The 26,294-nt window shown below is 42.3% G+C and overlaps 1 protein-coding gene across 1 annotated transcript; it reads right to left on the bottom strand.

Annotated features, from left to right (window-relative positions):
* Window positions 1–1,508: 1,508 nt before the first annotated feature.
* Window positions 1,509–26,259, bottom strand: LOC139533294 (uncharacterized). The gene is made up of 19 exons (XM_071331362.1): window positions 25,661–26,259; window positions 25,059–25,194; window positions 17,145–17,448; window positions 15,842–15,892; window positions 15,428–15,554; window positions 14,939–15,104; window positions 14,712–14,832; window positions 12,873–12,969; window positions 12,662–12,737; window positions 12,428–12,558; window positions 11,720–11,871; window positions 9,166–11,609; window positions 8,106–8,413; window positions 7,700–7,835; window positions 3,652–3,923; window positions 3,408–3,495; window positions 3,165–3,295; window positions 2,783–2,931; window positions 1,509–2,584 (listed from the first exon to the last, which is right to left on the bottom strand). The coding sequence occupies exons 1-19, from the start codon at window positions 25,933–25,935 to the stop codon at window positions 1,845–1,847; spliced, it is 5,904 nt and encodes a 1,967-aa protein (XP_071187463.1). The 5' UTR covers window positions 25,936–26,259; the 3' UTR covers window positions 1,509–1,844.
* Window positions 26,260–26,294: the final 35 nt, after the last annotated feature.

The raw sequence follows: 26,294 nt of genomic DNA, 5'->3' as shown, positions 1-26,294 counted from the left end.
CGGATTCAAGCAGCAGCTGCTGCTACACTTTGAGTCCATCTCAAGCTGCCACCACTTTCTCTAATCCAACCGATTCTCTTCCCCCTTCACGTCTCCCAAAACCTGCCCGAACTCCATTGGGATTCAGTCAGTCTGCAGTCCTCATGAAGCCAGCCTCAAGTTCTCAGTTGTTGGATACCACCCTAGGCCAAGCTAATTGGTCTTAAACTCCCTTATTCTGCAAACTCCCTCATAAACTCATTACCCAAACCAGCACCCCCTCTCATACACCCACTACCCCACCCAGCAGCCTCTCTTATACATTCACTACCCCAGCCAGTACCCCCTCTCTTACACTCCCTCCCCCAGCCAGTACCCCCTCTCGTACAGCCAGTACCCCATTTTATACACCCACTTGGCCACCCAGCATCCCCTCTCGCACACTCACTCCTTCAGCCAGTGCCCCCTCTCGCACACTCACTCCCTCACCCAGTGCTCCCTCTCACACACTCACTCCCTCACCCAGTGCTCCCTCTCACACACTCACTCCTTCAGCCAGTGCCCCCTCTTGCACACTCACTCCTTCAGTCAGTGCCTCCTCTTGCACACTCACTCCCTCAGCCAGTGCCCCCTCTCACACACTCATTAGCCCTGGCACTGCCCACACTCGCACACTCACTCGCTCCAGCAATCCCTTTTGCACACTCACTACCCCTGCCAGCACCACTTCTTGCATACTTTCCGTTCAACTGACACACCCTCTCAGGGTCACAGCCTCTCAGAAAGAGCTACTCGCACTCTCTCTGCCAGCAGTACCTATTCCCTTCAACCTCATTGAGCACACCTTACCACACACTTTCTCACTCATCATACTCCCCCACTTACACAGACTCTTCCACACTCTCTGGGTCTCACCACTCCACATCGAGCACTACTTCTGACACATCTGCTACTATCACATCATCTAGAGTGCAGGAGTTAAACAATTTGCCGGTCAAAATTCAACCTGTTGACAATTTGTAGTGTTTCTGAATGATAATTCAATTTTCATGTCAAATATGCATAGTTGGTGTGTTAAACCCTTGCAACAAACAAGAATGATGTTCAACACAGGAGGTTGATGGCATCTTAATTGGGGAGAACGGGCTTGTGGTAATGACTGGAGCGGAATTGGTGGAATGATATCAAACACATGGTTTCCAGGGGTTTGATGACATTCCATTTGCTCTGTTTCGGCCATTATTATGAGCCGTCCTCCCCTCATCAGCCTCCTGTGATGTTCAACTAGTAACAAGGAATATGATGAGCACGTTTCCTTCACTCTGGGACTTATGGTCTGCTGACACATTTTGTAAAGTAGTTGGATTTGTGTTTTCAACTAAATATACTCAATGACCAATAGAAAGTAATTGACTGGATGTTTGACTAGATGTGAGGAGAAATGTAGAATAAGTAGGGTGCAATTCAGCAACATCACCACAAGGGGGAAGCAAACGCCTTAAAAAGTAGAAAAAACATTTACATTTTATTTTATGCAGTGGTGCATTCAGAAACTACTATGACAGCATTTAAACAGGCAGCCCAATTCTGATTCTTTTGTCAACACTGTCTGAACTACACATTATATAATAAATGCCATTTAGCAGACGCTTTTATCCAAAGTGACTTAATGTCATGCGTGCATTCCCTTTACGTATGGGTGGTCCCGAGAATCAAACCCACTACCATGGCATTACAAGCACCATGCTCTACCAACTGAGCTAAAAAGGACACATTTCAAAATAAAATCCATAAATACAATTTATTTACACATAAAAGGTCATTTCCCTCTAAATACATTTTTTATAAAAATAGACTACCAAGGATTATAGATTATCTAGTGATGCCGTAGATTTACTTTTTGCTTTCATTTTAGCAAACTGTGATCTTGTCTTGGGTGGAGGTGCGCGTGGTATGGAGGTCATAGAGCCGACCCAGGGTAGTGGATGAGGGACGTAAGTCATCAGGCCTGGCTGAAACGATGGATGTGTCAAGGAGTTAAGGGAGCCAAACTGTGCAGAAGCATGTGTCAAGATAGGTCTGGGGGTTCTCTGTCTTGAAGGGTTTGAAACAGAGGGATTGGAGGGAGGCCTGGGTGGGTTTGAGTAATGTGAAAATAGTGGCTGGGTACTGAGTGTGGGCTGGGAAAAGGCAGGTCCTGTTGGGCAAGGAGATCTGAACCTTGCATTGTTGGGCAGCACAGGGGTGGCTTGTGAGTGTAGCATGACTGGAATAAGTTGCCAGTACATGTTGTGGTGGCTCTGGTTTTGGACAAAGTTAGGTGGTGGAACATAGGTCCCAGGCCTGGACCCTTCCCTGTACTGAATAAGGTACTCTGGGTAAACCTGGTGCTTCCCGACCACCACAAATACAGAGGGGTTGTAGATATCATCCACACAGCTGTCATAGGAGATGGTGTGACTTCCATCTTTTGAGGGGGGGCAGAGGTAGCTGGAGTGTCCTTGTGTGTGGTTTCCCACCAGCACACGACAAACAAACATGGACCTGACTTCTGACTGGCTGGTGTAGCTGTGGGAGAACTTGGCATCCTTAGAGAAGTAGCTTCCTGGAAAGACATGGGTTAGGGTTAGAACAATCACAGTGACAGTGTCACATAACAAAGACATTTGTTTGGTCAACTTTTCCACTGTATTTCCACAATGTGACGTGAAAGAGCATAGCAAAAAAGATGTGGTCCAATGCCATTTCCACATAACATAACAAATTCTTATATAAACTTTCAAATCTAAAATGCAGAAATCACCTTTCCCATAGGGCGTTTCTTGTGTTCCACCCATCCTCCAGTCTATGTTCTGCAGGCATATAGCATCCACATGTTTAGAGTCTGTTCCATGGAACAGCTGCTTCTCATTCTCCTTCCCTGCGTTTGTCTTTCTCATCACATCTTCTTGCCTTGGGAGAGGAACAACAGATTAATTTGTCAGTATCTTCATTGGCGTGTCACCTCATAGCATTTGCATGTGTCTGCTCGTTTGCTGCTAGAAAACTAAGTACCAATTACCATTAACATGTTACATCTGTTTGCATATGTTATGTTGTAACTGCTTTGATTAACGCAGACAATATGAATATATTTCTTGGGTAGATTACATTTTTTATTTGGCACGAGGAGTTGTGATTCTTACCACGAAAAGACCTCCCACAGGATCCGATTTTGCACCCTCTCAATAGTCTTCACACTGAAGCCAGTCATAGTTTGATGGAAAAGATCCAGAATATTCTTGTGCTCAGCTGAGGAACTCTGCAGAGCAACCCTCTAGAGAGAATGCATTTGAAAAGAACACCTAATTTTACCAATGTAATAGCTTTATATTTCACTGCCTTCTGACCAGATGGAAGATCTTATGAGTTAAAAAATTATTATGAACCTTGAATCCAGTTTCAGGTACTGAAGATTTATCCCAGTGACTGGGTAAAGCTTTGGATTTCAGCAGGCGGTTACCAGAGTCTTTTTTGCTGAGGATGAGTAGAGAAAGTTAGACCGCATTATAAGAAAATACAGTCAGTACAGTATAATCTCAACCACCTGGCAGCTCTCTCTACGAATTTATATCCAATAGCAATTGAGCCCGGAGACGAGGATAGTGTGGGCTACTCTACAAGGTCTCTTACCAACGTGAGTTGTCACTAGCATCAGTTGTATCCCTGATTGCCTGGATGTTGCGGTAGGTGGACAACATAGATGCCACCAGTTCATTAGGTACTCCCCTCTGCTGCAGGGTGTTGAGCGGGTGGGGTTCGTAGAAGTCGTGAGACCTGTCACAGTCCACCTCTGCAGCACAGGTTCCTCTGATGTAGCGCTCACAGACGTGGAGTCTTCTGCAGCTCTCCTTGTCAGGACAGTAGCCGTACTCTCCACTACCTTTGTTGTATGTGAAGCAAACCTGGAGACAAACACAGACCACTCCTGATGAGGGCTTGATAAGGACATTGGGTAGTGCAAACTCTGTTTAAGTGCATCAGCCCCAATTCAAATTCATTATTTGTACAGATATCTGCATGCTCAGTTTAGTACACATTGTCATGACGCTGGCCTGGGGGTAGGTTTATGACAGTCATAAATACCTCTCCCACTTTTTTTCCTCTCTCTACCCTACTGTTGTGACTATTGAAAATCCCTTGGTTAACATAGAGATTCTGGGAACATCAGAAGGTGGGGGGAAATTAACCATATTTTGGTAATCCAACCAGTTGAACATATGCGTTGGTACTTCATGAATATGATGTCAGTTCGGTTGTCATCTGAGACATTCTCATCAATGATAGGATGACATAAACGGTACAGTGGAAAGTCTACACATTATAGTTATCAGATTCACATGGAATTGTTGTGCAATTTAAATGTTTGAATATGAAATTATTTGTGAGGGGATGAAATGTGATTTTAGCTTCTAAAATGTGAGAATTGGGTTTTCATGAGTGAATTAGACCCGACTCAGTGGCCCGCCCACATGAAGAGACATTGGTTATAAACTATGAAACACGCCCTCCTCTCCCTTCCTATATAAAGCCTTGACGACAATATAACTTCCTGTTCCGGGTACATTAGGATGACGATCCAATGTCAGAAGGTTTCAGATAATTACTACAGAACGAAGCCAACCTCAGCGTGAGCTTTGGTTGCGAATGGTATGAACTTTGAACTCTTATTCGCTACAGAAGTGATACCTCCTAGCCGTTGAGTTAGCAGCGGCCGCTGTAAACTGGGCTAGGAGAGGACAGACAGAGTATCCCGTCTACCACACAACGACGACACTACAATGTTTCCCGTTCACCACCAGAGACACTCTTCAAAGGACTCTGTTGGGCAACACGGCCTTCCATCTACCACCAACCTATTGAAGCGCAGCTCAGAGTAAATATTCATTGCATTTTCCTTTTCCAAATGGGCGGTAATTTAGAATACATAAGATCCTGTATTTACGATAGAGACATCGCTTCTCCCTTTGTTCTTCAGTCTTCCCGCTCTTTCACTCAAACCCAACCCTCATTTTCTTTGTGTAACCAGCTGTCATATCTGTTCCGTCCGCTAGGGACGTTTTCCTTCATGACATAATTTGTAATCAAGGTATGATTCATTCTGTGTATATGTAATTCTGTGTGATTAATTAGGTATTTAGTAAATAAATAATTTTACCCAATTTTGTATTGCTGTTATGGATTTTATGTATAATGACAAAAATATGTATACATTTAACGCAGGATTGTAACTAACAGAATTCTACCCTGTCTGATGAAGAATGTTGGCAAAGAGGAACTGTTAACAGACAGCTTGTGACAGACAACTTGTGACCACTGTTAAACTGATAACAGGAAGAAAGTCTCCCCACCCAGGGAGAGGAGAAACCGTTAGGCTTGCAGTAGAATAATGTAACATGTGGTAGCATATGATAAGCAATATGTATGTGTTGGAATGGAATTTAAAAGCAGCTTCGTCATTGTCCAAGAGGAGGGACATTTCGTACGCTATGACGCTATGTGTGATATATAAACTAAGGTATATGTGATTATGATCAGAGCTCTCGAGAATAAACGTCACTGACTATTTTAAACTGGTCTCCATCTGTTTCACTTCCCCCAGAACCTTACAAACTCTGGGTACAGACTGAGTATTTTTATTTAATTGGTTAATGAATACATAGGAATTAAAATTCCACTAACAATTGCTGATTCAACTTGTTAGCCAGGGTTCGTGAACTAAGAATTTACAAATTTCAGATGAGACTGAAATAAGGTGACGATTAATATTGACTGCTATTGATGTAAAATATTACTAGGTCTTTAAGAGTTTATTCGGAAGATAACTGCTCTATAAATATTATTTCGTGGTGCCCCGACTTTCTAGTTAATTACATTTACATGATTAGCTCAATCAGGTAATATTAATTACAGAGAAAGGATTTTATAGAATAGCATGTCATATCACTTAATCCGGCATAGCCAAAGACACGACAACATACTTGGATGATAGCCCCAAGTCTGTGCATTCATCATTAGTCATTTTGGACATGGGGAAATAAACATTGAATATACAATGCCTGTGAATCAAAAGTAAGAATCAGCTTGTGTTCCCTGCTGGCATTGCATCTTTATGACTGTATTCAACTTAAATTGTAAAGAGGCTGAACTAAACAGTGCATTCAGAAAGTATTGACTTAAAAATATATATATATTCGTTACAGCCTTATGTATTGTATGTATTATAATTTTTCCCCCTCATCAATCTACACACAATACCCCATAATGACAAAGCAAAAACATTTACGTAATTATTCAGACACTTTACTCAGTACTTTGTTGAAGCACCTTTGGCAGCGATTACAGCCTCGATTCTTCTTGGGTATGACACTACAAGCTTGGCACACCTGTATTTGGGGAGTTTCTCCCATTCTTCTCTGCAGATCCTCTCAAGCTCGGTCAGGTTGGATCGGGAGCATCGCTGCGCAGCTATTTTCAGGTCTCTCCAGAGATTTTAGATTGGGTTCAAGTCCGGGCTCTGGCTGGGCCACTCAAGGAAATTGAGACTTGTCCCGAAGCCACTCCTGCGTTGTCTTGGCTGTGTGCTTCAGGGTCGTTGTCCTGTTGGAAGGTGAACCTTCACCCAGTCTGAAGTCCTGAGTGCTATGGAGCAGATTGTCATCAAGGATCACTCTGTACTTTGCTCCATTAAACTTTCCCTCAATCCTGACTAGTCTCCCTGTCCCTGCCCCTGAAAAACATCCCCACAGCATGATGCTGCCACCACCATGCTTCACTGTAGGGATGGCGCCAGGTTTCCTCCAGACGTGACGCTTGGCATTCAGGCCAAAGAGCTCAATCTTGGTTTCATCAGACCAGATAATCTTGTTTCTCTTGGTCTGAGAGTCTTTAGGTGCCTTTTACTGAGGAGTGGCTTCCGTCTGGCTACCCTACCATAAAGGCCTGATTGGTGGAGTGCTGCAGAGATGGTTGTCCTTCTGTAAGGTTATTCCATCTCCACAGAGGAACTCTAGAGCTCTGTCAGAGTGACCATCGGGTTCTTGGTCACTTCCCTGACCATGGCCCTTCTCCCCTGATTGCTCAGCTTGGCTGGGCGGCCAGATCTAGGAAGTCTTTCTTGGTGGTTCCAAACTTCTTCCATTTAAGAATGATGGAGGCCACTGTGTTCTTGGGGACCTTTAATGCTGCAGAAATATTTTGGTACCCTTCCCCAGATTTGTGCCTTAACACAATCCTGCCTCGGAGCTCAACGGACAATTTCCTACACCTCATGGCTTGGTTTTTGCTCTGCCATGCACTGTCAATTGTATGACCTTATATAGACTGGTGTGTGCCTTTCCAAATCATGTCCAATCAATTGAATTTACCACAGGTGGACTCCAATCGAGTTGTAGAAACATCTCAATGATGATCAATGGAAACAGGATGCACCTGAGCTCAATTTCGAGGCTCATAGCAAAGGGTCTGAATTCTTATGTAAAAAAGGTATTTGTTTTTTATGTTTAATACATTTGCACAAATTTCTAAAAGCCTGTTTTCACTTTGTCATTATGCGGTATTGGGTGCAGATTAATGAGGGGAAAAAAATATTTTATCCAATGTAGAATAAGGCTATGACGTAACAACATTTTGAAAAAGTCAAGGGGTCTGAATACTTTCTGAATGCCTATGACGCACATACTGGGGGTAAAAGGGCATTGTCATTCTGCAGCAGTAATGTACACAGCTCCTTCCTGTCCAGTTTCTCCAGATAATGCTCTCTCAGGACTCTGATGTTATGCTCTGACGTCAGCTCATGGCAGAGACGGCATCCTTGTCTGGAAATCACAAGAAGAGCGAGAGGCGTTTTCTTATTTAGCTCTTGAATTTCTATTTATTTTTTGAAATGGCTTAAATGTCAAATCTACAAACTGCCATGAACCTGTAGCAATTGACATTTATACTGTAGTGCATTACCTATGTCACATTCTGTAAGACCACAAGAATTTAGAAAATGGAAGAAATAAAACAGTAGAATGAATAGAAGTAATATGACAGGTAAATAACTGCTAGAGTAAAAACAAAACAGAAAAGTAAAAAAGGTTTACCTCTCATTGGATGGACATGTTCTAAACAGGTAGAACTTACACAGGTGTAAATTGCTGCAGCCACTACATCCTTTAGCTCTGCATAACCTCATCTTCGTCTGGGCAACGATCAGTTTGTTTCCCTTAGAGACAGCCCTGGTAAACATCTCCTGATTCCCTAAAACACTTTCCAGGTCATCTTCTATGGTGCTAATGTTGGCACGTAATTCTCCCAGCTCAAAGGACCCATCATGGGCACAGAGGACCTTGTAGATCAGAGCTGTTGTATCCATGTCCGTTACCGTACAACACATGACTGTTGGCCCTCGCAATTACATGAACTGTACATATATTGTCAAATATGAAGTAGAACTTTGCTCTCCATTAACTGCCAAACAGGTGACCAGCATGCGACAAAACCATTTCTGACTAAATTAAACCTACAGCATATGTAACCACTCCCCTATTATGAAGGTAGCCAAGTATAACAAACAGGCAATAGAACACACTAATGACAGAACACACCCTTTTAAATACTCACATTGAACTCTGTCCCAGTGGCATGTGGAACCTTCATTTACATCACAATAGGCCTGTTAGACACACAGTAGCAGCAGTAGTTAATCATTGATTCCGTTTAAAGTCAATAAAGATGATATTTGTCATAAAATATAACGTTTCTGACATTTGAGTGTTTCAAAATCTCTTAGAAAAGAGTTTGATTGTCCAAAAAAACAAACAACAATCAATGATTTTTTGAGTTTATTCAGTTTAAAACAGAGAAATCAAACTTGTTTCATTTACAAAATGTATGGACTGTGTCAGCAGACCTGAGTAAAGGAAACATGCTCATCAAATTCATATTTGTGCAAAATTACCAACTTCTGGTTAGTTGTGAACAGCTTTACTAATGTTAAGCCCCTACAAGGTAAAGACACACAGCTATAAAACATATTTCGTGTGCAAATGAATTATCATTCATCATTTTAATACATTTTCTGTTTTTGAACATTTGAAAATGTGAAGTTTGCCATCAAAACGTTCTATTAACTTACTGCTCCAACCTGACAAAGACAAGTTATTGCAGAAGGCACTTGTTTTTTTCTTTGGTGTCCCTCCTTCCAGCTGTTGGAACACTGTACAGTGACTCAGGAGGGGATCCAGTGAAGGCACCTGTCGAGGGAGAGAACACCCGAGATGGGTTGCTTGCTGAGGGGGAGAGTGTGCTTGGAGAATTGCTTGACGAGGAGGGGGAAGTGCGTGAGGGAGTTTGTGTGTAAGTGGGGGAGTATGATGAGTGAAAAAGTGTGTGGTAAGGTGTGCTCAATGAGTATGAAGGGGATAGTGGGTGAGAGGTACTGCTGGCAGAGAGAGTGCGAGTAGTGGTCGTTAAGCGGGTGTGAGCCAGAGATAGGGTGCCAGCTAAAGGGGAAAGTGTGCGAGAGGGGGTGCTGGCTGAGGGAGTGAGTGTAGGAGAGAGGTTGGGGGGTTGGGGAGCCAGTCTTCGAGAGGCGGTGTTGGCTGGGAGAGCGAGTCTACGAGAGGCTGTACTGGCTGGGGTAGTGAGTGTATAAGAGGGGGCACTGGCTGGGGTAGTGAGTGTAGGAGAGGGGGTACTGGCTGGGGTAGTGAATGTATAAGAGGGGGTACTGGGTGAGGGCGTGAGTGTAGGAAAGGGGGTGGGGGGTTGTGGAGCCAGTCTTCGAGAGGCGGTGTTGGCTGGGGGAGCGAGTCTACGAGAGGCTGTACTGGCTGGGGTAGTGAGTGTATAAGAGGGGGCACTGGCTGGGGTAGTGAGTGTAGGAGAGGGGGTACTGGCTGGGGTAGTGAGTGTAGGAGAGGGGGTACTGGCTGGGGTCGTTGATGTATAAGAGAGGGTACTGGCTGGGGTAGTGAGTGTATAAGAGGGGGTACTGGCTGGGGTAGTGAGTGTAGGAGAGGGGGTACTGGCTGGGGTAGTGAGTGTAGGAGAGGGGGTACTGGCTGGGGTAGTGAGTGTAGGAGAGGGGGTACTGGCTGGGGTAGTGAGTGTATAAGAGGGTGTACTGGCTGGGGTAGTGAGTGTAGGAGAGGGGGTACTGGCTGGGGTAGTGAGTGTAGGAGAGGGGGTACTGGCTGGGGTAGGGAGTGTATAAGAGAGGGTACTGGCTGGGGTAGGGAGTGTATGAGAGAGGGTACTGGCTGGGGTAGGGAGCGTATAAGAGAGGGTACTGGCTGGGGTAGGGAGTGTATGAGAGAGGGTACTGGCTGGGGTAGGGAGCGTATAAGAGAGGGTACTGGCTGGGGTAGGGAGCGTATAAGAGATGGTACTGGCTGGGGTAGTGAGCGTACGAGAGGGGGTACTGGCTGGGCTAGTGAGCGTACGAGAGGGTGTACTGGCTGGGCTAGTGAGCGTACGAGAGGGTGTACTGGCTGGGGTAGTGAGCGTACGAGAGGGTGTACTGGCTGGGCTAGTGAGCGTACGAGAGGGTGTACTGGCTGGGGTGGTGAGCGTTCGAGAGGGTGTACTGGCTGGGCTAGTGAGCGTACGAGAGGGTGTACTGGCTGGGCTAGTGAGCGTACGAGAGGGTGTACTGGCTGGGCTAGTGAGCGTACGAGAGGGTGTACTGGCTGGGCTAGTGAGCGTACGAGAGGGTGTACTGGCTGGGGTAGTGAGCGTACGAGAGGGTGTACTTGCTGGGGTAGTGAGCGTTCGAGAGGGTGTACTGGCTGGGCTAGTGAGCGTACGAGAGGGTGTACTGGCTGGGGTAGTGAGCGTACGAGAGGGTGTACTGGCTGGGCTAGTGAGCGTACGAGAGGGTGTACTGGTTGGGGTAGTGAGCGTACGAGAGGGTGTACTGGCTGGGGTAGTGAGCGTACGAGAGAGATTACTGGCTGGGGTAGTGAGCGTACGAGAGAGGTTACTGGCTGGGGTAGTGAGTGTGTGAGAGAGGTTTGCAAATGAGGGAGTGAAATCTGGGCCTAGGGTGATATCCACTAATTGAGAACTTGTGGTTGGCTTCATGAGGACTGGAGATTGAATGAATATCAATGGGGCTTGGGCAGGTTTTGGGAGAGACTGATGGACAAAACGTGAAGTGGGACGAGAATGGGTTGGATTTGAGGAAGTGGTGGCTGCAGTTTTAGATGGATTCAAAGTGGATGGAACTCTCTTCGATGGGGTGACAGCAGCTGTGGCTTGAATCCGGTTGGATGTTGGGGTTAAGGAAGTGGATTGGATAGAGACAGTTTTGGGTGGAGCTGGAGCCGAAGTGGGCCAGTTCATGACGCTATCATTGTATTTGATGAGGAACTCTGGGTAAACCTGGTGCCTTTCAAACACCACATATATGGATGGGTTCAGGACATTGTCCACACAGCTGTCATAGAGAGTCGGGCTTCCTTCGCCTTTTGGAGGGGGGCGACGGAGCCCCGAGTTCCCCTGTGTGTAGTCGCCAACAAGCACCTGACAAGCAAACATGGACCTCACTCCTGAGTGGCTGGTGTAGCTGTGTGAGTACTTGGCATCCCTGGCAAAGTAACTCCCTAAAACAAACAGAGAAGATCATCAGTAAAACAAAATGACAGACTATAGTGAGATAATGACTGCTTTTAAAATCTGACTACACTTCTGACAGTTGGTTAACATGAGGTACCTTCGCCGTACACAGTTCCGTTGGTTCCACACAGTCTCCAGTCAAAGTTATCTCTGCAAATGGAGTCTACGTGTTTTGGGTCCGTTCCGTGGAAGAGATGTAGCTCCTTGCTGTTTTGACCTCCATTGTTTTTCTTCATTAAATCTCTTTTCCTGAGAAAGAAAAAATGACCATTAAGAATTGACCATTAGCTGCTGTTAAGATTGATATTTTCAGATGGTTATTCCCTATTGAAATGTGGCCTCTAGGTACCCTCTGTAAGGCCAGAGGTCACCTTAAAGCAGCTCTCAGTAACTGGTATCTGGGCCCCTGAGACATAAAATCGTTTATGGGTGTCTTTAAGCAATTACGATGTTTCAAATGTATAGTCTATTCAACCCCAAGGTCTCCGCCCTGATTTAATGCTTTGGCAGTGAACAAAGATAGGCAAGAGTATTAAGGTCAGCCCTCCCCTCTGATTTGCTCTAGACCTCTTACATGAATATGTCTGTCTTCTCATATGCATATGTCTGTCTACGTCTCTCTTTGTCTAATAAACCTTTAAATATAGGAGATGGTCACCTTATATGTTGTATCTCATGGCTACACACCCTGACCAGGTTTTAAATTCCTAACACTGCTTACCCATAATCTTGTTCAACCCAGAGTTTACTTAGTATTTTGGAAGTAACACGCTAGGATTGTGTGTGAGAGTTGATGTAAACATACCACTGGAAGACTTCCCAGAGGTCCCTGTTTTGGACCCTCTCGATGCTGGTGATTTGGACGCACCTCATGGTCTTGTTGAAAAGTTCCTGGACCTTCTGATAGTCCCTGTCGGAACTCAGAAGAGTGACTGTCTGCAGGAGAAAACAAAATGGTTGTCACAGCTGAAACCAAATGAAAGGCAATGTTAAACTTCCCTGCAATCCAAAGCCGTAGAATCACATGTAAACAAGTAACCTTGTATCCAATGTCAGGTATCGCAGACTTGTCCCAAGATCCAGGAACAGCTCTGAAATTGCGTGGTCCATTTCTCCTGAAATGACATATGAAAAATAACCTTCATATACAAGAAAAAATTATTAGAACTATGTCATCTATTAGGTAAATATAGAAATGGTTTGATTCAGAACATATACCCAGTCTCAGTCCAATCCCATTCATACATTACCTGCTTCTTGCAGCTTGTGCGTCCACAGTTGAAACAAAGACAGGACGTCGTCTGACCATCCTTACAGTACCATATGTTTTGTTTTTTTGTGTCATGTCTGTAATTACAAGATGAACTATTTGAACCAGTATCCTTACAGTTCCTGTTCAACATCTCTGACATCTAGGCTATCTGCTGCTGGATTTTAGTAATAGAATTTGAGGGGCGTACACTACCGGTCAAAGGTTTTAGAACACCTACTCATTCAAGGGTTTTTCTTTATTTTTACTATTTTCTACATTGTAGAATAATAGTGAAGACATCAAAACTATGAATTAACACATATGGAATCATGTAGTAACCAAAAAAGTGTTAAACATATCAAAATATATCAAATAGCCACCCTTTGTCTTGATGACAGCTTTGCACACACTTGGCATTCTCTCAACCAGCTTCATGAGGTAGTCACCTGAAATGCATTTCAATTCACAGGTGTGCCTTCTTAAAAGTTAATGTGTGGAATTTCTTTCCTTCTTAATGCGTTTGAGCCAATCAGTAGTGTTGTGACAAGGTAGGGGTGGTATACAGAAGATAGCCCTACTTTGTTGCAAGAACAGCTCAAATAAGCAAAGAGAAACGACAGTCCATTATTACTTTAAGACATGAAGGTCGGTCAATACGGAACATTTCAATAACTTTTAAAGTTTCTTCAAGTGCAGTCGCAAAAAACATCAAGTGCTATGATGAAACTGGTTCTCATGAAGACTGCTACAGAAATGGAAGACCCAGTTACCTCTGCTGCAGAGGAAAAGTTCATTTGAGTTACCAGCCTCAGAAATTGCAGCCCAAATAAATGCTTCACAGAGTTCAAGTAGCAGACACATCTCAGCATCAACTGTTCAGAGGAGAATGTGTGAATCGCCTTCATGGTCAAATTGCTGCAAAGAAACCACAACTAAAGGACACCAATAATAAGAACAGACTTGCTTGGGCCAGGAAACACGAGCAATGGACATTAGACCAGTGGAAATCTGTTCTTTGGTCTGGAGTACAAATTGGAGATTTTTGGTTCTAACCGCCGTGTCTTTGTGAGACAAAGAGTGGGTGAACGGATTATCTCTGCATGTGTATTTCCCACTGTAAAGCATGTACGCCGTACACAGTTCCTTTCCTGTGGCGGTCCTCATGAGAGACAGTTTCATCATAGTGCTTGATGGATTTTGCGACTGCACTTGAAGAAACTGGTTAAAAGCTTCTGTGCAAATGTCATCCGCTGATTTGGACTTATGGGACCTTCATGTCTGTCAACAGTAATAATGGACCTGTCGTTTCTCTTTGCTGTATTTGAGCTGTTCTTGCCAACAAGGAGAGTGAGGAGTGCTATCTTCTGTATACCACCCCTACCTTGTCACAACACTACTGATTGGCTCAAACGCATTAAGGAAAGAAATTCCACACATTAACTTTTAAGAAGGCACACCCGTGAATTGAAATGCATTTCAGGTGACTACCTCATGAAGCTGGTTGAGAGAATGCCAAGTGTGTGCAAAGCTGTCATCAAGACAAAGGGTGGCTATTTGATATATTTTGATTTATTTAACACTTTTTTGGTTACTACATGATTCCATATATGTTATTTCATTGTTTTGATGTGTTCGCTATTATTCTACAATGTAGAAAATAGTACAAATAAAGAAAAACCCTTGAATGAGTAGGTGTTCTAAAACTTTTGACTGGTAGTGTATAAGAGTAGCCTTTCAGACTCTAACTAACTTGTGCTAAGCGTTTATAACTAAAATATATTATTATTACAGAAGGTTGCACATGAGAGCTGTTTTTCAAGAGTTTGAGATGTGTTACCTCTGAAACTCAGCTCATAAGACTGCTGGCCTGCAGTGAACTTCACCACAGCACTTTGATCCTCCTGGAACCTTTTCTCAAGGTCTTCACTGGTGATGGATGACAATCTGTGCATCTCTTTCTGTAATTTATAGAAAAAAACTCAAATTCAAGGGGAACAACAGTTTACTATATCTATTATTGTCCTCGTAACACATCAGCCTGTTTGAGTGTTTCACACCACTTACGACGGATGCGTACTGGACCCATTTGCCGTACTCGTCCTCCCAGAACCATGCCCACTCTGTGGTGAGTACGTATGTGGGCTGGGTCACAGAGGAAACTGTGGAGAGACGGCGAACTTCCCATAATCCGCGGCTCATGGAGTTGAACTGCACACGCTCAGATCCCTCACTGTGAAGGCACGACAAATGTAAATGGTAAAAAAATAATAAATGGCTATATTGTACCTTATTCACAGTTTGACATAGTTTTTCTAGTTAAAGGTAGACTCAGCAAAATGATATTGCCACAAGCAGCACCGCAGATATTGAGAATCAAGACAGTCACACACAGTACTATATCATGCGCATGTGCACGGGTTCGCTTCACACTGTTACAGCGTGGTATCCATGGGACCAAAACAGCGGGGAAGTTGAGTCTTGTGCTCCAACGCTCTTAGTTGTTGAGGAAATCGCTGAGTCTATCTTTAAGTATGAAATAACAACATACTGTACCTGTGTATCTTAGAAGGGTCACAGAAGTCTCTCTCGATCACTTCATTTTCTGGCAGAGCTGACCAAGTCTGTCCATTGTTCACTTCCCACTTGTAGGGCATTTTGAAGTGGACTCTCCAGCATTTCTCTGAAAGTCATACATTTTCAGTGAGATGTGATATGTTGCTGAGTATCATTGTTGCACCTGGGTAACAGACTGATTTGTCCCTAAATTGTGGTTTCACAGGGTTTGTATTGTGTATCTCCTGACAACCTTGAAAGTTGTAGATAAACTCATATCCGGCCGGGTGCCATAGCTTCTGCCTGAGTAAAAATCGGGCAAGGCCCTTGCAGGTGTTCTGCCAAAGCAAACATGGGAAAGCTATCCTCCAGACACTCTGCCTCCACACACAATATCTCCCTCGTTAAATGTACCTCCTTGTTTGCAGTCCCCCTTGACAAAGAACAGGCAGATCTCATTCCTCACTGTAAATAAAGAACAAATAAACAAACAAACATTTAGTTACATGAAATCAAAGTTGGTAACAGGGTTGAGGTCAACACCATCTCAATTCCAGTCAATTCAGAAAGTAAATCAAATTCCAATTCCACCTTTCCTCACTAGCTAGGTTTCCATCCAAACTATATGCACATTTTCCTATCAGAGATCTGTTTCCATCAAATTGACTTGTTGCGGATAAAAGGCTGTGCATGATGACATAGCGCACATAAAAATTATTTTTGCGGTTATATTCCCAAGTACCGAATAATTGTTTTTCCGTTATATAGCGAATGTGCCCACTGTTATTGGCACGTGCGCTCTAGCCAACAGCTCGCAGATACAGTGCAGGTATAGCTAACATGAACACCCATTTGCACACACTGTATCTAGATTTTTCTATAGATTTTTCTATTGTGTTATTGACTGTACTTTTGTTTATCCCACGTGTAACTCTGTGTTGTTTTTTTGTTGCACTGCTTTGCTTTATCTTGGCCAGGTTGCAGTTGTAAATGAGAACTTGTTCTCAACTGGCCTACCTGGTTAAATAAAGGTGAAATAAATTTAAACAAATACATAAATCCTATAGACAAAAGAGCAAGATCATTTTTATTTGTCAAATGGCAGCCAAGCATTTATGATCATGTCATCAGAATAAGACCCTTGATGTTCATTGGAAAGGAGCATCAAGCGTGTCACCGTGCACTTTCAGCACCCTGTGAAGTTCATCATAACTGATTTCACCTGTAGCCTAATAAACTGTACGCTTTTTCCAGTTGTAGTAGGAGGACCACACAACGTCACCCCGTGACTCCAATTTTACTTCAATATTATGGTTATTATATCAATATTTGAGAATAAGCGTTTCCACAGCCATTTCTCGCATAATCACTTTTACTGACCCCCCAAAAAACCACACGTTGTCTAGTGTATTTTGTTTTGTCGACATTTGGAAAGTTTACCAAGAAATTTTCATTTTCACGCAACATGTACTTTACTCGCATAAAAAGGTTGGATGGAAACCTGGTTATTGAAAAGCATTGAAGAAAATTGGAATTTCAGTGTACTTATTGAATTGACTGGTCTGGAATTTAAATGGTATTGACCCCAACCCTGGCTGGCAAGCAAGTCCATAGAGAAATACTTCCAAGTAAGGTTTTGCAGGTAACTATAGCGACTGTTCTGAAACATTATTCCCCACTGAACACAACCATGTTGTTTGCTTCTGCAGCCATCTACCTGTATTTCTCGGAGGACAGCTCTGGGGCCTGTTGATGGAAGAAGCACCGCCGGCACCTTCACTTTTCATGGCCTGGATGTTCTGGTAGGTGGACAACATGGACGCCATTAGATCGTTTGGCACTCCCCTCTGCTGCAGGGTCCTCCGTGGGTGGGGCTCGAAGAAGTAATGACACCTGTTGCAGTCGGCTCCAGAGGAACAGGTTCCTCTGATGTACCTGTCACACACATGAAGTCTCCTGCACCCCTCCTGATCAGGGCAGTTGCCATATGGCCCGGTGCCTTTGTTATAAGAGTTGCACACCTGAAAGAGTGAGAGACAAGGCTTTTAAAATACTTGTTTACCATACTCTATGTGCAAGAAAGCATGAGATGAACACACAGAGCTATTGGGTAGATCCATTTGAATTCAATTTTTTTTTGACAGAACCCCTATTGATTTGAACAAAACCTTCCCTTCCAAGTGCTACACTTTTTGAAGTTTAATGCCAAAACATACAAGATTTTTTAAATCAAAAACTGTTTTCAGTGAAAATAAAACAGACATACTCTTAGAGGAGGTGGTTCCACAATAATGTGATTTGTACCACATACAAGGTAAAGCATTGGATTCTTCACACCATAGTAGGACATTATACCATTACGCTACCTTTTCATGCTTTAAAAAAATGTTTATTTTAGCAATAAATGTCATTGTAAAAATAACATCCTTTTTTGGTCTGTATATGCCCAACAGGTGGTGGTGTGTTGGACACAGTATCTCAGATAGGATTTATCTATCTGCATTCCTAATTTATGTAACTGTTAGCTTCCCTGCGTAATATTGACATAAGCGCAGAAGCACTTGAGTTTCAAACATGATCCTGTTTTATCAATTGCTGATCAATGGACAGTTCATTACCTCTTGCAAAATAATGTGTAGCTTAAAGTTATGATTGTACTTGTATTTATTTTTATAATAAAGACGTTGATGCAACAATAATACACATTTACAATAGGCCTATATCTAAAAAAATACATACAGACAAATGATATACAGTACCAGTCAAAAGTTTGGACACACCTACTCATTCAAGGGTTTATCTTTATTTTTAACTTTTTTCTACATTGTAGAATAATAGTGAAGACATCAAAACTATGAAATAACACATATGGAATCATGTAGTAACCAAAAAAGTGTTAAAACAAATCAAAATATATTTTAGATTCTTCAAAGTAGCAACCCTTTGCCTTAATGACAACTTTGCACAGTCTTGGCATTCTCTCAACCAGCTTCATGAGGTAATCACCTGGAATGCTTTTCAATTAACAAGTGTTCCTTGTTAAAAGTGAATTTGTGGAATTTCTTTCCTTCTTAATGCATTTGAGCCAATCAGTTGTGTTGTGACAAGGTAGGGGTGGGTATACAGAAGATAGCCCTATTTGGTAAAAGACCAAGTCCATATTATTGCAAGAACAGCTCAAATTAGCAAAGAGAAATGACAGTACCTCATTGAAGGTCAGTCAATATGGAACATTTCAAGAACATTTCAAGAACTTTTAAGAACCATCAAGCACTATGATGAAACTGGCTCTCATGGGGACCGCCACAGAAATGGAAGGCCCAGAGTTACATCTGCTGCAGAAGATACGTTCGCCACAAATGAACTGCACTTCAGATTTCAGCCCAAATGAATGCTTCACAGAGTTCAAGTAACAGACACATCTCAACATCAACTGTTCAGAGGAGACTGCGTGAATCAGGCCTTCATGGTCGAATTACTACAAAGAAACCACTACTAAAAGGACTCTAATAAGAAGAAGAGACTTGCTTGGGCCAAGAAACACGAGCAATGGACATTAGACCGGTGGAAATCTGTCCTTTGGTCTGATGAGTCCAAATTTGAGATTTTTAGTTCCAACCGCTGTGTCTTTGTGAGACGCTGAGTAGGTGAACAGATGATCTCTGCATTGTTTTACACTTTTTTGGTTACTACATTCCATATGTATTATTTTGTGGTTTTGATGTCTTCACTATTATTCCTCAATGTAGAAAAAAATAAAAATAAAGAAAAACCCTGAAATGAGTTGGTGTGTCCAAACTTTTGACTGGTACTGTATATCTATACCGTTATATATAATTGCAATAGCAGGACACTGTACAGTCCATTATCCCTCTGAAGAGTATGAATTAGGCTGTTTGAGAAGGTTTGAATCCAAAGCAACCAGCCTACACAGTTTGAAGTACAATACCAACATAGCTACTGTAGTAGGGCAAAGCTATGTGCTGGAAAACCTTGGTAGAGCATGGGTGGAATAAGCATTGTGGTACTCATGTGAATTTCCTTTATTTTTCGGCTTCAGACCAATGCCTATTCTGACTTAAAACGTAGTTTTTGTTTTTCATTTCCATGGTTTCAAGGTGATTATGCAACATTATTATACAACATTATAATACAGCTTAACACATGCTATCCTTGTGAACTCTCACAATGTGGTGCGTTTTACTAATTTGACAAGATCCCAGCTCATAATCCTACTGATCATTGCTCTAAGCAAATTGGTGAGAGCAAGGAAGCAAAGACTGAAGCAAATATTTACGATGAGATTACACAATGTAGCTGGCTAAATGACTACAGGAGCGTGAAATATGGATGAGCGGTTCTCAAATATTCTCTCTCACCAAGGCAAGGTGCGACCGTGAATGTATCATAGTCATCCACCTCGGAAACGACTTGGGACACACAAAGGTGCGTCAGATGTGAGCTGATTTGGACGTAGTCATCCAAATGTTCCCCGGGACAACAATGATCTACTCTGACATCACACAGTAGAGGAGTTGGAAGTTCCAGTGGGAGGAGGACAGCAACAAGCACATAGAGATGGCCCGGTGCTCTGTCAACCAGCTGGTGTTTGCATTTCTCTGTGACAGGCACATGCCCACAATCCACCATTCTGCCATAAAGCACTGTGTCCCTGGGAAGTACCTTAGGGATTACGTGCATCTCACTGATGAGGGAAACAACCTCTTCCTTGAGAATCTGACAGCTGGGCCCGTATCCACAAAGCATCTCAGGGTAGACAATTGGTCATAAGTGCTGAGCATAGAGACATTTTACTCCTACTCTTATGGGTAAAAATAGAAGGTATGTAAGAAGCCTCTTTAGTCGTAAGAGTCATACCTAGTCGACAGATATTTAGGACACCTCATGAGCTGTCCTAACCATTTATGAGTTACCAGCAGGTGTCTTGATTATAGAAAAAGGTAGCGAGTCAGTGGATCCGGCATCATAGACAGGCAATTGCTTTGGAGTTGAAAGAATGTTTTGATATTTCTATATGATCAACCCATAAATAATCTACACCTACATGCAACAGTACCTGTTGCGCTTTTGACAATGATTTCACATGAGGCCTAATTCACATGATATAATGCCTACCACTAGGGTAATAAATAATCACATTTTTCTTTTGATTATTTCATTAACCTACATGTTATTTCAAGCAGAATATGACATTGTTAATAAAGATACATAAATTGGTCATGCGTAGATATAATGGTCATATTATACAAATGCAGTTTTTAAAACATACTGTTTGAATCAGTTCAAAATGACTTTCACATTATTGAAAATATCGGAATTGGTAAAAAATAAAAAATGTTATGCATGCCAACATATTAGGCAACAATTAAGAGTGATCGTGTCAGGCGAAAATTGTATCAAACGTTTTACCATTTCTAACATTTGCTGTACAGTCACATTCACCGTGGTTGACTGAAGCGTGCTATAAATTTCACAGCCTGCGATGCCGCATCGCCATTGGTTATTCCCATAGCCGCAGGAAGTAGGGGTGCTACCACCCCCTGAAATATCAGAATAAATGAAATTATCATAATAATAAACAATTAAGACATTTAATTATTTCTTACAGAAGACATATGAAATGCATAACAAATTGAAAGGGAAAGTTTGGAGATTATGGGAAAATTATCAGACCAAATGTTGAGGACACAACAGCACCTGTCAAGACTGAAACCAAACATTACACTGTTGATTTTATATGCATTTTACATTTACTAGATAACAAAATCTGAAAATACTCTGGATACATTCAGTAACATGATAAGACTATTCCAGGAAAATGTGCGGTCGGTGCAACATAAAACAACAAAAAATTACAAGGGTTTGAGTGAGAGCACTAACTGGTGTCCAAGTGACCACACATCTCTCCAAAGTGTGCACAGTTCCTAAGTGATTTTAACACTCTTGTATGACTCAAAGATGAGTCTTCAACTATAAGTTGCTTTTTTGAGCTCTCCTTGCTGTGCCGTTGAGGAACTAGAGAAAGCACACTTGTAGTTCATTTGTTTGGAACATAAGCCCTGCTATCACACAATTACTGTTATTCTTTACGTAATACAAAAACTTTATAAATCTCAATCTGGGTCAGGTGGGCATGATTTGAAAGGTTGTTCTATTGCCAACAAGACTAGCTAAATTCTAAAATATGACATTACAGTGTCAGGCTTTCACAATGCAATTCAGGGAAACAGAGTGCAATTTTGGTCCACATAGAAAAGGAGTCATGAGTACATTCAGGTGAGTGTGCAGCGGCAAATCTTCTTCACAGTAGACAAACATAGGCTCATTCTGTTCAGGGTATGATGCCATGTCATCTTGTAACTGTACATCAAACATAGTGATCATAAACGTTGACACAGTATATGAGTTTTATGATATGGAAATGTGACGTGCACATTTGGACTCACAGGTGTTTGGCTTGCTTGTATGACATCAACGCAGTATTTATTATAATCCTCAACATCTCATATTTCAATATACTGTACATTGAGTCCTCTTAATTTACAGCATTTCCCTCACTCGGTCAACAAAACATTTACAAAAGTTGCCGAATTACTGGGAGAGATGGGGGCAACTTCTTGTCGTGCGCGGTGCTCAAGTTGAGAACATCTGTCAGTCAAAACCAATACAGCACTGTGGAGCACGAAGGGGTCTGACAAGGGGGTCTGACAACATGAGATCTGACAACATGAGGTCTGACAGCATGTATAGCATCTTACTGTACTGCCACTGAGTGCCCAAATCTGCCATTTTCAACCTGTATACGGGTAAGAGTGTAAAGGGTTAAGATTTTTACGACAATTATCAAATAAAACAAACTCAACAAATAAACTCAACAAAAAAATCTAAAAAATGTTGGAGCTTAGACCCTATTATGTTGTGTCCGCCATCCGTTGAGACACAACATGCTCTAGAATACACGGTGGGTATCATGTTTTGGCTGATAAATGTACTAAAATGGGAATACAATAGCAATGTCTACTTTCAAAATGGTTCCAGAAAGACTGTTGGAGGTGCACATATCAGAGAATGTTGAATTGAATGGGAAAATATGTTGTTTTAAATTATACTGTCAATCCTCCATAGGAAACCTATTGAACTTGAACCTGATCGAACATCTCTGGTGAGACCTGAAAATAGCTGTGCAGCGATGCTCCCCATCCAACCTGACAGAGCTTGAGAGGATCTGCAGAGAAGAATGGGAGAAACACCCCAAATATAGGTCTGCCAAACTTGTAGAGTTATACCCAAGAAGACTCAAGGCTGTAATCGCTGCCAAAAGTGCTTCAACAAAGTACTGAGTAAAGGGTCTGAACACTTATGTAAATGTGATATTTCATTTATATATACACACATTTGCAAAATGTTCTAAAAACCCGTTTTTGCTTGTCATTATGGGTTATTGTGTGTAGATTTGAGATGTTTTATTTTTTTTAATACATTTTTTACAATTTGTATCCAGCTGTAACATAGCAACATGTGGAAAAAGTCAAGGGGTCTGAATACTTTCCAAATGCACTGTAGGGTGTAAACATGTTTTGATTCAAATCATAGGCCTATTATATTGAATGTAGGCTACCTGTTCTGCGTATGTTCATGTGTGTAAAATTGCCTCGGCTGACAGGGAAGGCTACTGGCAGTGGTGTAGGCCTAGTGGAGGGTAAACGCAAGTAAATGCCATTTACCCACCCTTTTCATTATAGGGAGCGTTACTTTTTTCATTGTGACCGGCAATCAGAGTTTACCCACCTATTTTTTACCACTACATCACTGGCCACCGGTAGGCCTATTAGAAGTTCATGGTAATACACATTGTAGCCTAGTCTAGTAAAGTTGACCGTGTGTGTTAGGATGACCATCCCATTTTCCCCAGGACAGTTTCAGCCCCATTTCAGGTGTCCTGACTTTTCAGGCTACAAAAAAAAGTATTTGTCAGAAAGACACATCAGTTGATGTAGTCTAATAAATGGTCATCCCTGAATATCTTTACGTACACTTTTTGGTGTTTTGTAACATATGTCTATTTCCATTCATCAAATGGTGTGGGAGAAAAAAAATCGATTGACTAAAGATAAAAATGATGTCACCAAGTGCATTAGCTGGTTCTGGGGAAAGCTCAGGTTAAAGATCCCATTAGCCAATGTATATGGTTACATTAACTAATGCTCATGCATCTGACATACTGATGTCAGGGAACACGGGGACAGGATGATGGTAGAATAACCAAAAAGTGAAACATACGCATATACAATAAAATGTATTCTTTTTTGTATTACATAAAGGGGTCCTGCCACCATTATAATCTAAACCCGAAGCAGATGTGGGCGTTACTGGGCGTGAACAAGCAAGAACTCAGAGGAAAGATAATGGTGGTGAAAGTACAAGGGGTGTTATTTCATTTACATATGGGGTGTACCCATATGCTGCATGTGAGGCTGCAAAGCTATAAAGGCAGAGCTCCGTGCTTAGAAAGTTGGTTGTTCCATGGATCAGCACAGCTTTGCTACTTTGTATTAAAGTCTCATTTTAATTCACAAGTTCCAGTAAGAGTGTTATATTTCTGAGTCAATATTCCACTACAATGGCACGAGTATACATGCAGTTTTAATGCTGGAATTATTTTGGAGTGGACGAACATGCACAGGTAGCCTACTTTTCAAGTCCAAAATATCACTTTCTGACCACCTCTTCCATGTGTAACAGTATAACTTTAGTACCGTCCCCTCGCCCCGACACGGGCGGCGAACCAGGGACCCTCTGCACACATCAACAAGTCACCTACGAAGCGTCGTTACCCATCGCTCCACAAAAGCCGTGGCCCTTGCAGAGCAAGGGGCAACACTACTTCTAGGTTTCAGAGCAAGTGACGTAACTGATTGAAACGCTAGTAGCGCGTACCCGCTAACTAGCTAGCCATTTCACATCCGTTACACTCACCCCCCTTTCAACCTCCTCCTTTTCCGCAGCAACCAGTGATCCGGGTCAACAGCATCAATGTAACTTTAGACATAAAAAGGGATGCTGTCAAAAAGTGATTGAATTCAAATGGATTTTAATATGTGCAGACAGCACCTCTTCATCAGTCACAGACACAGACACACACATTGCAGGCTCTATCCTTTTGGGGCCTCTAAGCGAGATTTTGTTGCCCCCCCACCTCACACATTTTGCCATGTTAATGGTATCTGAGTGAAAGTGACTAACAAAATCACCTCCCTCTGGAGGTCAGTGGCCCTGGGCATGTGCCCTGCATGCCTGGTCAGTATTGGCCATGATTACTACAAGTTTAGATACCTGGATAGACTAATTTACCTATCTAAAAATGGTTAGCTGACATGACTAATTGAGTGACTGTCAGTGAATGACCTAATAAGAAAAAATTGCTGATACAGAAACACATTTCGAACTCGCACCTTTGTGTATTACACTATTCTAACTCTCAACAACAAGTTGAGACCTGATAGACTCCCCCACCCCATTGCTTATGTCGCTTATGTCTGGATCTGGCACTACAGACACACACATTCCACTGATCCACATCAGCAGTTAGAGGTAAACGGTTGGCTCTTACCGGTGGAAGGAGAGAGTTGTCATTCTGTAATAATAGCTGCCGGAGTTCCTGTCTACTCAGAGTCTCAAGTGTATGCTCTCTCAAAACTCTGGAGTTGTGTTCGGAGTGAAGGTCATGGCCAAAGCGGCATGTCCGTCTGGGAGTCAAAGTATCAAGAAACAGGTTAATAAACATAGAAAATAAAGTTTGCTGAATTAATTCAACTTCTAAACCCCATAGAATTTCTCTAAAATGTTGCAGTTTCATGTTTTGGGCTGAAATACCTCAAATGTAAAAATAGTAATAATAATAACCCGTTTCAATGATACATGTACACAGTCAAACAATGGGCGAGTTCGTTTTGCATGGCCTGGTGCACCGGAAGAGCAGAGTTTAAACCGGGCCACGCAAAACAACCTGTCTTACTTTACTTCTCTGGTCCTATTGCTGCGTTTAGACAGGCAGCCCAATCCTGATATTTAAAAATAATAATTGGTCCTCTGAAAAAATCACATCAGCTCTAAAAAAAAATATCAGATTATAGGAAATAAGTTTCGAATTGGATTGCCTGTCTAAACGCAGCCTATTTAGCCCACATCATATAAAACATATTTTATGCTTACCTTCCCCTACTATTCTTGCAGTCCCCAAATAGATAAAATTTACACAGGTGTAAATCATTGCAGCCATCACATTGCTGCGCTTTGCAGCGTCTAACTTTCGTTTTCGCAATAATGCGTTTGTTTCCATTGCACAGCGCTATAGAAAATAAATCGTTTTCAACAAGTTTATCAAGAGCGCAGAACATATCTGCCCCAACCCCAACATCTGCCAGATGTGCATAGTCCAATGCTCCCTGATGATCGCAAATTACTTTTAATAACAATTGCTGAGCCATCTCGCAATGACTTGCGCGACTGTTGTTCCTGGTTTAGGAAAGTGGACCACAGGCTACCGCTACAACAAAGACAGTACAGTATGAAGATAGGCTAAAACTGCTTCTCCAATAGAATTCCCCGATCGGCACTGGGCAATGTCATGACGACGTTGGCTAGCAAAGCGCATGCTTAGAAAGACGTCACGGTCACTCGTGCCAAACTGCGCAGGTGCGGGCAGTCAAATCAAAGGCATTCCTTCAATATATAGTGTCAGTTTGTGAATTTCACGAGGTTAGATTAATAACATGTTCAACTACTTAATGCATTGGCTCGAATCTAGGTTGTGTCTTTAGATTTCGAGAAAATGAACAACTCAGGA

Source organism: Salvelinus alpinus, chromosome 11 (assembly GCF_045679555.1).
Source record: "Salvelinus alpinus chromosome 11, SLU_Salpinus.1, whole genome shotgun sequence".
In the NCBI taxonomy this organism is placed as follows: Eukaryota; Metazoa; Chordata; class Actinopteri; order Salmoniformes; family Salmonidae; genus Salvelinus; species Salvelinus alpinus.
This window is presented reverse-complemented; position numbering and strand designations above follow the sequence as displayed.

Excerpts from the sequence above, each read along its gene's own strand:
- LOC139533294 (XM_071331362.1), bottom strand. The coding sequence starts at position 25,935 with ATGGCTCAGCAATTGTTATTAAAAGTAATTTGCGATCATCAGGGAGCA. Across the intron at positions 14,833-14,938 it reads GGGTCCAGTACGCATCCGTC|AAAGAGATGCACAGATTGTC; the intron begins GTAAGTGGTGTG and ends TATAAATTACAG. Across the intron at positions 3,924-7,699 it reads ACAATGCCCTTTTACCCCCA|GTTTGCTTCACATACAACAA; the intron begins GTATGTGCGTCA and ends GTTTGTCTCCAG.